Source organism: Oryctolagus cuniculus, chromosome 17 (genome assembly GCF_964237555.1).
Source record: "Oryctolagus cuniculus chromosome 17, mOryCun1.1, whole genome shotgun sequence".
Classification (NCBI taxonomy): Eukaryota; Metazoa; Chordata; class Mammalia; order Lagomorpha; family Leporidae; genus Oryctolagus; species Oryctolagus cuniculus.
Window position 1 is genome coordinate 44,151,871 of NC_091448.1, and position 13,396 is coordinate 44,165,266.

The window sequence follows — 13,396 nt, forward strand, 5'->3', positions numbered from 1 at the left end:
TGGTGCCCATTTGTGTAGCAGCTGCTCCACTTCCAACCCAGCTCTCTGCTGTGGCCTGGGAAAGCAGTGGAAGATGGCCCAAGTGCTTGGGCCCTGCACACTTGTGGGAGATCCGGAAGAAGCTCCTGGCTCCGGATTAACACAGCTCTGGCCTTTGCAGCCATTTGAGGAGTGAACCAACAGATAGAAGACCTTTCTCTATCTCTAACTCTGCCTCTCAAATTAACAAATAAATCTTAAAAAAAAAAAAAAAAAAAGAATTTAGGCAGTTACTCAACTTTTCTGTTATCCATTGGTGAAACATGGGGCCTAGTACTCAGCATTCAGTAAATATTAGCTCTTCCTTCTACCCTTCCCGTTCTCCTCATCTGCAGTAACAGATCCAGATCCTTAGCTCTTTACTGTGCTGTGTTCTTCAAGTCTGTAGCCATAATTAGTCCACAATAGGAAGATGAGGTGCCTGGTGGGAGGGGAAAGCTCTTCCGCAGGACCCGCGCTGAAGGCCCCTGCATCGTGGAAGACTCCTGGGACTCGAGGTCTAAGCAGGGCCCGAAGCAGCACACCTGATAAATGACAACAACGTGACTAACAATACATTTCTTACTTTATCACTTTTGGGAAAGGAAAATGGGAAAAGTCACACGATGCCAACTCCTGAAGAGTAAAAACTTCCCAACCCAGAGGGACAGTCCCCTTGGTTTTATCAATATGAAGAAAAAGCATCTGCCCCTCCATCAAGTCCTCAGAAAGAACCAACCCAAGTCTGCGAGTGACCAGTTCAACTGTGCAGGGCTGAAGCTTCCCAGCACAGCCGCTGTTTTCTGTGAAACGTCTTCATCTCAGAGGGGACACGGCCACAGTCCAGGGAACTGTGTCCAGAATTCCAGACGGGGTGGCTGCAGGTGTCCATGAACACTGTGTGGTGAGAGTGGCTCGGTGCCTCCGGACTCAGAGCTCCGCATGGTGGGCTTCTGCTCTCAGCAGCTCGCTGGGCTTCATGAAGACGCCTTCCATGGCTTTCCAGTAGTTGTTCTGGCTTGGCTGGGCCATGCCGTGCACTTCTTTTTGCCCACTGATGGGTCGACCATATTGTTCTCCCGTGACAGACAGCAATACTTCTGTGGAGGAATGTTTGAACCTCACCTCACTGTCTCTCACCCAGTAGGGCCCGTTACAGAGCACTGTCCAGTCATCCAAATAATCACCTTCACCTTCCTCACCAAAAGCACTCACTTCCTGGAAACACAAAAGGGACAATGTTAACATGGCTGACACACAGATCAGGAAAGGGAAAGAAGTAACGGGAAGAAAAATAAGGCTGGATTGGGCACTGTAGCCAAGCAGGTTAAGGCAGTACTTGGGATGCCCACATCCCAGAAGCACCTGGTTCAAGTCCCCTCTGCTCCCAATCCAGCTTCCTGCTAGTATATACCCTGGGAGGCTGCAGATGATGACCCAAGCTTAGATGGAATTCCTGGCTTCTGGTTTTGGACTGTCTAAGCTCTAGCTACTGCAGCCATTGAGTCACTGTGTCTCTGTCACTCTGCCTTTCAAACAAAAAACATTTAAAAAATAAAACAGAGAAAGGAGATGGGCTCTGGAATCAGGCAGATCTTGAATCTTGGCGTAGTCCCTTCCTTGTACCTCCTTTGAGCCTTCCTTTTCTCCTCTATAAAATAATGTCCTATTACCTTACAGAGCAACTGTGAGAATCAAATGTGATGGTAAATATTAACTGAGCAAAACATATTTTCTGTATTCCACTCCTCATAAATACCATAGCCCTTTTTTTTTTTCCAAAATTTTTTAAAAGATTTATTTATTTGAAACTCAGAGTTACACAGAGAGAGAAGGAGAGGCAGAGAGGTCTTCCATTTGCTGGTTCACTGCCAATTGGCTGCAACGGCCGGAGCTGCGCCCATCTGAAGCCAAGAGCTTCTTCTGGGTCTCCCACGTGGGTGCAGGGGCTCAATAACTTGGGCCATCTATTGCTTTCCCAGACCATAGCAGAGAGCTGGATCAGAAGTGGAGCAGCCAGGACTTGAATCAGGGCCCATATGGGATACCGGCACTGCAGGTGGAGGCTTTACTTGCTATGCCACAGCACCAGCCCCTACCATTGCCCTTAAATGCCAAATATTCAGTTTCTTTCTTTTCTTAAAAATTGATTTATTCTAGGGCCAGCACTGTGGCGCAGAGAGTTAAGCTGCTGCTTATAGTGCTGGTGTCCCATATGGGCACCAGTGTGAGACCCAGCCCTGGCTGTTGCAGCCATCTGGGGAGTGAACCAACAGATGGAAGATTTCTCTCTCTCTCCCTTTCAACTAACTAAATAAAAAATGTTTAAAAACAAAGACTGATTGATTGATTTGAAAGGCAGAGTTAGAAAGAGAGGCCCTTATCTGCCAGGCCAAGGCCAGGAACCTGGAACTCCATCTGGGTCTCCCACATGGGTGGCAGGGTCCCTAGTACTTGGGCCATCACCTGCTGCTTTTCAAGGCACATTAGCAGGGAGCTGGATTGGAAGTGGAACAGCCAGGACTCATACCAGCACTCATGTGGGATGCCAGCATCACAGGCAGTGGCTCAACCCATTGTGCCACAATGCCAGTCCCAAAATAACCAGGTTCTATACAATAGCAATCAAAAAATTACTGATTATTTTGTAAGAGTATAATTTAAATACATCCTAGTAACTATATAATTTTAAATGATAAATCATTTGGAAATGTAGTCTGTAAAACTAAAGGCCAAAACAACTCTACATAAGCATAGTACTCTGTATCATAAATTTGTTTCCCATGGAGTTACCCACTAATAATTCTTACATTGCTACATTTGTTTACTGCAGCTGTACAAGTAAGTAAATGGGTGGATGGTGAGAAGCAAGTAACCCACTGCTGCAGCAGAAATTTACAAATAAACAGTGAGGAACCTAGAATGTTCCTTCTGGTAATGGATTAGAGTTGAAAACATCAGTAAGAACCCAGATGTAATTTAATACAGGTACAGAAAATTACAAATATTTATAGATATGCATGTACACTTGAGTTAGAATACACACTACATTTCTTTGTTCTGTCAGGTGAGACAGCCTAAAACAAACAGCATCCTAACAGCAACAAGCTCTGTAGGGTCTACAACTTGGTTCTAATACTATTCCCAACAGAAGGACATCGAGCTCCTTGGAGAAATGGCCAACTCTAGGACGGGGCAAGAAACAGCAAGATGGAACCAGGATCATCTACCTTTCAGTACAGAAAGGAAGGAAGTGCGTGAACACACACCCCCACATACACTCTGGTGCAGGCATGTTGTGCAGCAGTTAAGATGCCACTCGAGATGCCTGTATCTCATATCGGAGTGCCTAGGGTTGAGTTCAGGCTCCACTTCCGACTCCAGCTTTCTGCTAAAGAGTACCCTGGGAGGCAACAGGTGATGGCTCAAATAGTTGGGTCCCTGACACTCACATGGGAAACCCCAGGTTGAGTTCTCAGTTCCTGCCTTTGGCCTGGCCCAACTAAAGCTATTGCAGGCATTTTGTAGAGTGAACTAGCAGATGGGAGAGCTCTGTCTTTATCTCGTCTTTCAAATATATAATAAAATACATGTACAATGGGATTCTGTCAAATGAACACCATAGACAAATGAAAACTCCCAATGGCCAAAATGTGAACAATTCAAGCAACAAAATATGGAGAGTGGTACTGGGTTAGAACTCAAAGTACAAAATCAATACCCATGGTATTCAGACTGATAAAAATGAATAAATAAATTAGGGAAAACAAATCTTTTCATTTTTAAAGATTTATTTATTTGAAAGGCAGACTTAGAGAATCTTCCATCTGCTGGTTCACTCCCCAAATGGCCTTAGTGGCTAGAGCTAGGCCAGGCTGAATACAGGCACTTCATCTGGGTCTCACACATGGGTACAGAAACCCAAAAACTTGGGCCATCTTCCACTGCTTTTCCCAGGTACGTTAGCAGGGAACTGAATTGGAAATGGAGCAGCCAGGACTGGAACTGGTGCCCATGTGGATGCCAGCAATTTAACATACTCCACCACAGTACCAGCCCTGAGACAAATCTTTTATACAAAAAAATCCTAAATTATGTAGATAGTCCACCTTAAAGTAGGAGAAACATAACTTCCTGCTCAGTAAGTGTGGCCTGCATGTAATCGGTTCCTTCAAAATGGTACAGTTGGAAAACAGGAAAATGAAAAAAGTAACTTTAGAGGAGAAATCCAACACACACCGTTTCACTTTGGTAATCAAGATCAATATTGGGACCAGCACTGTGGCGTAGTGGATAAAGCCGCCGCCTGCAGTGCCTGCATCCCATAGGGGCACCAGTTCAAGTCCTGGCTGCTCCACTCCCGATCTAGCTCTCTGTTATGGCCTGGGAAAGTGGTAGAAGATGGCCCAAGTCCTTTGGCCCTGCACCCACGTGGGAGACCCAGAAGAAGCTGCTGTCTCCTGGCTTCAGATCGGTGCAGCTACGGCCATTGTGGCCAATTGGGGAGTGAACCAGTGAATGGAAGACCTCTCTCTCTCTCTGCCTCTCCTCTATATAACTGACTTTCAAATAAATAAATCTTTAAAAAAATATATCAATCTCAACAGTCATAAATCCTGTAGATACCAAGTACCCCTGATATGATGTGATAAACATGGCGCTCTACAACTGTAATCTTCCTCCCAACGCTTTATAAACCCAATCTAATCATGAAAAAAATAGAGGGGTATTAGTCCACTTTGTGTTTTCATAACAAAATACCCGGTTGGTAAAGTATAATGAAAAGAGGTTTAGGGCCGGCACTGCAGCTCACTAGGCTAATCCTCCGCCTTGTGGCGCCGGCACACCAGGTTCTAGTCCCAGTCAGGGCGCCGGATTCTGTCCCGGTGCCACTCTTCCAGGCCAGCTCTCTGCTGTGGCCCGGGAGTGCAGTGGAGGATGGCCCAAGTACTTGGGCCCTGCACCCCATGGGAGACCAGGAGAAGCACCTGGCTCCTGGCTCCTGCCATCGGATCAGCGCGGTGCGCTGGCCGTGGCAGCCATTGGAGGGTGAACCAACGGCAAAGGAAGACCCTTCTCTCTGTCTCTCTCTCTCTCGCTGTCCACTCTGCCTGTCCAAAAAAAAAAAAAAAAAAAAAAAGAAGAGGTTTACTTGGCTCACAATTCTGAAAGCTAGAAAGTCCAAACAGCACGGCACCAACAGCTGGCAAGGACCTCTTTGCTGCATCACAACATGGCAGAGTGAGGAGGGAGCATGTGTGTGAGTAAGGGCAAGGGAGAGTGCAGAGGGGCCATACCCACTCTTTCATAACAACCTGCCCTTATGAGAACATACTTCTGGGGAAGCTACATTAATCCTCTCCAGGAGCAGCCTCCCTATGACCTAAGTATCTCTTAAAGGCCCCATCATTTCAGTACTATTACATGGGGAACCAAGCTTCCATCACATGAACGTTTAGGGACACTCAAATCACATCCAAACAAAGCAAGGATCCTACAAGACACCTGGACCAGCACTCCTCAAAACTGTCAGTCAGGGTCTTGCATTCTGGCACAGCACGTGAAGCCACTGCCTGAAATACCAGCAGCCCATATGAGCATCCCTGAGTCCAAGTTCAAATTCTGGCTGATCCACTTCCAATCCAGCTGCCTGCTAATGCACCTGGGAAGGCAACAGAAGATGGCTCAAGTGCTTAGGACCCTGCACCCATGTGGGAGACACAGATGGAGTTCCAGGCTCCTGGCTTTGCCCTGGCCCAGCCCTGGCTGTCGCAGCCATTTGGGGAGTGAACCAGTGGATGGAAGATCGATCTCTGTCTCTCTCTCTTTCTGCAACTCTGCCTTTCAAAAAATAAATAAATCTTAAAACAAACAAACAAACAAAAAAATCTGCCAAGGCCATCAAAAACAATTAAAGTCTGAAAAACTTTCAACAGCCAAGAGTCTAAAATGAAACAAGACAACTAAATGTAATATGAAAGCAAAAAAGGACATCAGGTAAAAGCTAAGGAAACGAGAGACTTTGGTTGATAATGTTACCGATAGTGCTTCAATAACTGGCAAATGTACCCTACTCATGTCAGATGAGGACAGGGAAAACTGCAGGCACACTGGGAAGGAGTCAGTAAGATGTCTATGTCGCCTGAAAGCTCAAGGCCATGAAAAGTGTTATAATAGTCAACTCACTTGCCTGATACGGTTAGCAGCATTCAAAAAATGAGAATTAGCATTTCTCCTGCAAGAGTGGAAAATAATTTGATTTGTTGCAGGAATTAGGAGAACTTATTGTAAGCTAACATACAGCTGTGCTGTACTCATTCCCTATTTCTTGACTTGGTCTGGATGTAAAGTCTCCATTTCTCCATCTGGACCCGAAACAATTTTCTTCACACCATGGAGACAGAATCACTTCTCCAGGTCTGCACAAAAGAGAACATCTACACCGGGAAAAGGTGTAAGAACCAAGCGACGAACAACCACCCAACGGAATAATGCTGAGCAGCAACAGTGCCCTGGATGCCATCTCACCTGGTTTCCAGAAAGAGGTGAAGTGAAGTGGTGACTGTGGAGGTTCCGGCCAGTGTTGACATGTGTCAGCCGGATGAGCTGGCCACATTTGATGGGGGTTCCCCTCTCACACACTGTGGCAGTCTTCCCCCGAACTCTCCAGTAACTGTTGCTGTCATCCACAGAGGTCACACCTGTCACTGACTGCTGCCCACTACCTGCAGTAACAAAAACAGTGAGTGCCATCTGACCCCTCTCTCTCCTGCGGCCGATAATGTGCCCTGTGTCATAAAATGTATGGAGAAGTATCCAGGAAACACTAAACTTAAGGCAATATTTTCTCTTTTACATTAAAAGATTAATGAAAAATACTCTTTTAGTATCTAGTATTAGTTATTATATAATAGAGTGTGTGCCATATCAGAAAATTCCAAGAATTTGTATCAAAGGGCACTAGATGTACATGGTGTTTTGAAGCACAGGCAGTGTTTACCTACACATACACAGATCAAGAATTACTAGCCTGGGCAGCCCCTAGAATATGTCAGGTGTATAATTATATGAGGGTTCTTTAAAAACTTCATGGAGGTGCCATGTTGTGGCTTGGTAGGTTAAGCCACTGCTTGCACAGGCAGCATCCTATACAGAAGCAAAGCCAGTTGGGAATCCTGGCTGCTCCACTTCTGATCCAGCTCCTGCTAATGTACTTAGGAAAACAGAAGATGATGGCCCAAGTGCTTGGACCCCTGTCATCCATGAGATCAGATGGAGTACCTGGCTGCTGGCTTTGGCTTAACCCAGCCTCAGCTGTTGTGGCAATCTGGAGTGACTAGCAGATGGAAGATCTCTGTTTCTGTAACTGCCTTTAAAACAGATACATCTTTAAAAACACATGTTTTTTTTGTTTTTTTGTTTTTTTTTTTTTTTTTGACAGGCAGAGTGGACAGTGAGAGAGAGAGAGACAGAGAGAAAGGTCTTCCTTTGCCGTTGGTTCACTCTCCAATGGCCGCCGCGGCCAGCGCGCTGCGGCCGGCGCACCGCGCTGATCCGATGGCAGGAGCCAGGAGCCAGGTGCTTCTCCTGGTCTCCCATGGGGTGCAGGCCCAAGCACCTGCGCCATCCTCCACTGCACTCCCGGGCCACAGCAGAGAGCTGGCCTGGAAGAGGGGCAACCGGGACAGAATCCGGCGCCCCGACCGGGACTAGAACCCGGTGTGCCGGTGCCGCTAGGTGGAGGATTAGCCTAGTGAGCCGCGGCGCCGGCCAAAAACACATGTTTTAAGACTTCCTGGAGGGGCCAGCACCGTGGCTCACTTGGCTAATCCTCACCTGCGGCGCCGGCATCCCATATGGGCACTGGGTTCTAGTCCCGGTTGCTCCTCTTCCAGTCCAGCTATCTGCTGTGTACCAGGAGGGCAGTGGAGGATGGCCCCAGTTCTTGGGCCCCTGCACCCGCTTGGGAGACCAGGAGGAAGGAGCTGGCTCCTGGCTTCAGATTGGCACAGCGCCGGCCGTAGCGGCCATCTGGGGGGTGAACCAATGGAAGGAAGACCTTTCTCTCTGTCAAATAAAAAAAATAAAGCATCCCAGCCGGCGCCGCGGCTCACTAGGCTAATCCTCCACCTAGCGGCGCCAGCACACCGGGTTCTAGTCCCGGTTGGGGCGCCGGATTCTGTCCCGGTTGCCCCTCTTCCAGGCCAGCTCTCTGCTGTGGCCAGGGAGTGCAGTGGAGGATGGCCCAGGTGCTTGGGCCCTGCACCCCATGGGAGACCAGGAAAAGCACCTGGCTCCTGCCATCAGATCAGCGCGGTGCGCCAGCCGCAGTGCCCTGGCCGCGGCGGCCATTGGAGGGTGAACCAACGGCAAAAGGAAGACCTTTCTCTCTGTCTCTCTCTCTCACTGTCCACTCTGCCTGTCAAAAAATAAATAAATAAATAAATAAAGCATCCCATATGGGCGCCGGTTCAAGACCAGGCTGTTCCACTTCCAATCCAGCTCTCTGTTATGGTCTGGGAAAGCAGAAGATGGCCCAGGTCCTTGGGCCCCTGCACCCACATGGGAGACCTGGAAGAAGCTCCTGGCTCCTGGCTTCAGATGGGCGCAGCTCCGGCTGTTGCGGCCAATTGGGAAGTGAACCAGCAGATGGAAGACCTTTTATCTCTCTCTCTGCCTCTCCTATCTGTGTAACTCTGAATTTCAAATAAATAAATATATCTTAAAAAAATAAAAGACTTCATGGAAAGCAAAATTAAAAGATTATTTTTATGCAAAAAAATTAAAATCCATGCAAAAATACAAGCTATCAATTAATAATTGTTAGCTAATTTGCATTGAGCCAGGTATCACACATTGATTCAAGCTCTTCATTTGAATATTCTTTAAAAAATTTACTCATTTCTTTGTTTGAAAGGCAGAATACTCAACAGCCAAGGCTAAGCCAGGGCAAAGCCTGGAGTCAAGAATTCTATCTGGGCTTCCCACATGAGTGGCAGTAACCCAAGTATTCAAGCTATCATCTGCTGCCTCCCAGGCTTATTAGCAGGAAGCTGGATCAGAAACGAGACATCCAGAACTTGAACCAGGCACTCTAACATGAGATGCAAGCATCCCAACCAGCAGCTTAATCCACTGAACAAAATGCTCATCCTTGTTTTAATGCCATCTATTGAGGTAGGGTTCCATACCTGGTCCTCATCTACTTACTTCTATGAGTACTTCTTAGATATTTATTAGGAGTCACAACAAAAGTATTTGTGTATGTAGGTTTTTCAAAAAGATGTATTTATTTATTTGAAAGGCAGAGTTATAGGGAGAGGGGGAAAGAGAGCGATCTTCCATCTGCTGGTTCACTCCCCAAATGGCTGCTGGAGCCAGGAGCCTGGAACTCCATGCAGGTCTACTATGAAGGTGGCAGGGACCCAAGCTCTTGGACCATCTTCTGCTGCCTTCCCAGGTGCATTAGCAGGGAACTACATTGGAAGTGGAGCAGCAGGGACTAAAACTGGTGTTCTTATGGGATACAGGACCTGCAGACAGCGGCTTAACCCACCGTGCCACAAAGCTGGCCCTGCATTTTTTTTTTTTTTTTTTTAAAGATTTATTTGAAAGGCAGAGTTACAGAGAGGAGAGAGATAGATCGTCCATTTGCTGGCTGGGGCTATATCCAGGAGCTCCATCTGGGTTCCCCATGTGGTTACAGGGGCCCAAGGGCCCACTGCTTTCCAGGCACATTAGCAGGAAAACTGTCAGAAGTGGAGCAGCCAGGGCTCACACCAGCGCCCATATGGGAGGCCAGTGTTGCAGGCAGCAGCTTAACCCATTACACCACAATACTGGCCCCCACAAGTTTCTCAAGTGATTCCAACTGACCCTAGATCAAGAATCACAGTTCATTCTGAACAATTCCATCTCTAATTGTCTTGCACTTAACTTTCTCAGGCTCAGCACAGCTATTCTGAGTTCCAGACTGAACCTGGTTCCCAAATCTGGCTGCCCATCAGAACCACTTTAGTTTTTGAGACCTACAGAGTCTCAGTGCTAAGCCTCCTTCCAGTTCTATTCTAATTCAGTAGATCCAAAGTAGGAAACAAGGTCGAATGAAAAAGAAAGCAGCTTGACACAAGTATGTTAATGGTCACTAGAATTAAAACATCCCAATGATAACTTAGTTCCTTTCCCAGTGTAACTGGTCCAACAGGTTTTGGGACTCAGGCACCACCTGGCCCATCTGAGAGACCTCATCAGTTATCCCAGTTTTTTCTTAGATCCCGCCTTCATCTTGCTTCCTTCTCTCTTTTCTTGTCTGTGTTTATTGTCTTGTAACTTGCTTGACGGATTCACTACTGCATCTCCCGTATCTAGAAAAACACCAGGCACACAGCAGCAACTCATTAAATCTATGCTGAGGGGCCCACATTGTAGCCTAGCAGGTTAGGCCACCACCTCCATACAATCCAGAAACACCTGGGCAAGGAGGGGGAGTGATGACCCAGCAGGAGGCCTTGATGAGGCTGTTGGGCCCTAGCTTGTTGAAGGTATTTGGGGAGTTAACTAGCAGATGGAAATCTCTCTCCCTCTCTCTCTGCATCTCTGCCTTTCAAATAAATAAATAAACCTTAAAAAAGAAAAATCTACGCTGAATGATTGAACCCCAAGTATTTTAATTTCAAAAAGGTAAAAAAGAAGTCTCCTCTGCAATACCTGTGACTGCTGTAGTTTAAGTTCTTTGCCAGATCTAGGTTAAGGTTTGATTTAAGAGGTGACAAAAGATACGAAGTGAAGAACAAGATGTAAAAGAGCTGGTATACAGAGGGGTGTGGACTCTGAGCTTAAGAATTCAGAGAGGCACCACTTACTGAGATTTTCTACACGCCTTTCTCTCCCGCAGCAGCTTAAAGACTAAACAGATTAGACAGAACCCCGTCTCCCAGTCACCAGTTGCAAGGCTGTCAGCAAGCCACTTCATTTGTTTTCTCGTTTATAAAATATGAGGATACTAAGAGTACCTACTTCACAAAAACGTTAAAGATGGGCGCACTGCCTAGTTCGCTAGGGAGAACCTCAGCTGCCCTGCTCCAGCCCTCAGGAACCTCCCCAGAGCGCCCCCAACCTTCGCAGGCCCCGCCCCCGGCCCACCCGAACCGGGTCGCCCGCAGTACCTGATCCGTAGCGCACGTCGTGGGAGTGCAGCCGCACGTTGTGACGCGTGTTGAGTAGCTTCACCACAGAACCGCAAGTAACCACAGCCAGATTGGAGGCTCCCACAGCGCTCCACAAACCCCCGAACACCAGCAGCGACGCGACAGCCATCCTCGCCGGACCGCGCAGCCCCTATTGAGGAAACCCCGGTACCTCCCCGGAACCGGAAGCTGGGGGAGGAACCACAGAGAGAAGGAAGTGAAGAAGCCCTAGGCTGGTCTTTATGGTGCCTTTGGCTAGAGCGGCCTGCGGAACGCTCTGGGCGTGGTTACTTCCAACTCTCGCTCTGTCTCGGCGGCTGTGTGATAGCTACCTTCCTGAACCGATTCCGACAGCCCTCGCGCCCCGGGGACGAAACTCCCGGGAACGGTGGGAGTAGAGAGCGAGACACAGCCCGCCCACTCCCGGTGACAGGGAGCCGGAAGTGACGCAGCACGTTGACGCAGCGGCGGCGGCGGCGGCGGCGGCGGAGGCGGAGGGGCCGTGCGGTGGGTCCGGACTATCCTTTCCCAGTCTCGGTTCGCCGACTCCATTTTCCTCAGCGGGGGCTTAGCGCACCGGAGAAGCGGCGGCCGTCGGACAGGTAAAGTTCGGCGTGGAGCGCGTGTTTCTCGCTCTAGGTCAGGAGGGAACCAGGCTGCTAGGGCCTGGTCCCTTAAGAGAGGAGGCACTGGGGAGCCGTCTGCGGGAAGAAGGGGGCCCCGGCCTTCCCTGCTCTCTGAGGGGGAGGGGGCAGGAAAGCAGGGGAGTTGGGGAGTCTCAAGGCCTTTCCCAGCCCGGTGGCACCCAGAACCCGTGAACCAGCTGGTCTGGTGAATCAACAGGCTTTGCTGGGATCCGGTCCTTCTCCCAGCAGCTTCCGAAAACTGGGCCACGCCAAAGGGTTGGGAGGAAGGGACCCGGGCTTCTCAGCCTGATCAGGTCTGAGGATGCGAATCGTGTGGCGCTTTCGGCAGCTCGGCCATTAGGCTAGAGGGCTATGCCCAATTCCAGCTCTTTCCATATTGTTGAGTAACACAATTAGAACTTTTGGTAGATGGTCACATCCTTCAGCCCTTACTAAAGATCAAAGGTCTTGTTGAGGTGCGGTTCATTTTCCGTAGATTTTTTTTTCAAACATTGCCGAACGTCTGTCATGCACATCAGAAAAGGTTAAATCAAAACTTTATTTGCTGCCGGTTTCTGCCTTTCTAGGCGCTCGCTTGAATCGACTGGAGCCGTTCATTTCCCTTTTTGCAAGAACTGACGCTTATTTTTCTTTGGGAGATGGCCTAAAGTCTTCAAAAATACTTTGATGAAAATTCACTGTAATATTGGAAGCAATAAGGGAATATTAAGCTACAGTGCTGTTAACAGACATGGAGAATGTAGACAGTATTGGGTTTGATTAATTTCCTGGGAAAAAAGCCTAGTTCCACTGTTGGTCTGAAGGTTACCAGTGTGTAAGTCCTGAGCATTTTGATTACAAGCGCGTGATTGCTCTCCTGTCAGTTGTGAGTTTAGGGTTTCTTTCTAAACTCCATCCCTTCTACCAGTACAAGTCCGTTTATATTCAGTTGGCTTGCTGGATTAGTTTATCATGGCAGCATTACTCTAAGACGTCTTAAACTCATCAAACAATTAATCCTGTCAGCGCGTGGTGAGGTCTGGAGAGGCTCTGTCACATTTTGCATTTACATTTACTCCGAAGGCCACTTTCATAAGAAACAAAAATCTGCCTGATGGCGTGGACACATAAGATCTTTAGAGGTAAATTGCCCTTGGTTCTGTGTTCTCGGTCACATCAGTGGCACCACCATCAATACTGTATATAATCCTTGGCTTCCTTCCCCTCTCCATTATCCCCAATATAATCACCAAATCCTAACTCTCCCTCTTTAATTTTTTTTATGGATTAATTTTATTTGTTTGAAAGGAAAGTTAGAGAAAGAGATGTCTGTCTGCTGATTCATTCCCCAAATGGCCACAACTAGCTGAAGCCAGGAACCCGGAACTCCATCTGGGTCTCCTGCATGGGTGGCAGGGGCCTAAGTGCTTGGGCCTTCTTCCAGTGCTTTTCTAGGCAGAAGAGGGAGCTGGATTGAGAGTGGAGCAGCTGGGACTTGAACCAGTGCCCCTATGTGATGCCAGCGTTGCAGGTAGCTGCTTACCCTGCTGTACCACAACGCTGGCC

At 48.0% G+C, this 13,396-nt stretch overlaps 2 protein-coding genes across 3 annotated transcripts in view; one reads left to right on the top strand and one right to left on the bottom strand.

The window, feature by feature from the left end:
• The window catches only part of SUPT6H (SPT6 homolog, histone chaperone and transcription elongation factor), a 51,077-nt gene that overhangs the window by 1,630 nt on the left and 36,051 nt on the right, over positions 1-13,396 (top strand). The window contains exon 1 of one of the 2 annotated variants that reach the window (XM_008271024.4): positions 11,389-11,806. The exons of the other annotated variant lie outside the window; for it this stretch is intronic. The gene's annotated coding sequence lies outside the window, so the exon portion shown is untranslated. Of the gene's footprint in view, positions 1-11,388; positions 11,807-13,396 lie in introns of those variants that run through there. 2 annotated transcript variants of the gene reach the window in all.
• Positions 587-11,395, bottom strand: SDF2 (stromal cell derived factor 2). Its single transcript, XM_002718923.5, has 3 exons — positions 11,184-11,395; positions 6,547-6,743; positions 587-1,236 (listed from the first exon to the last, which is right to left on the bottom strand). The coding sequence occupies exons 1-3, from the start codon at positions 11,332-11,334 to the stop codon at positions 949-951; spliced, it is 636 nt and encodes a 211-aa protein (XP_002718969.1). The 5' UTR covers positions 11,335-11,395; the 3' UTR covers positions 587-948.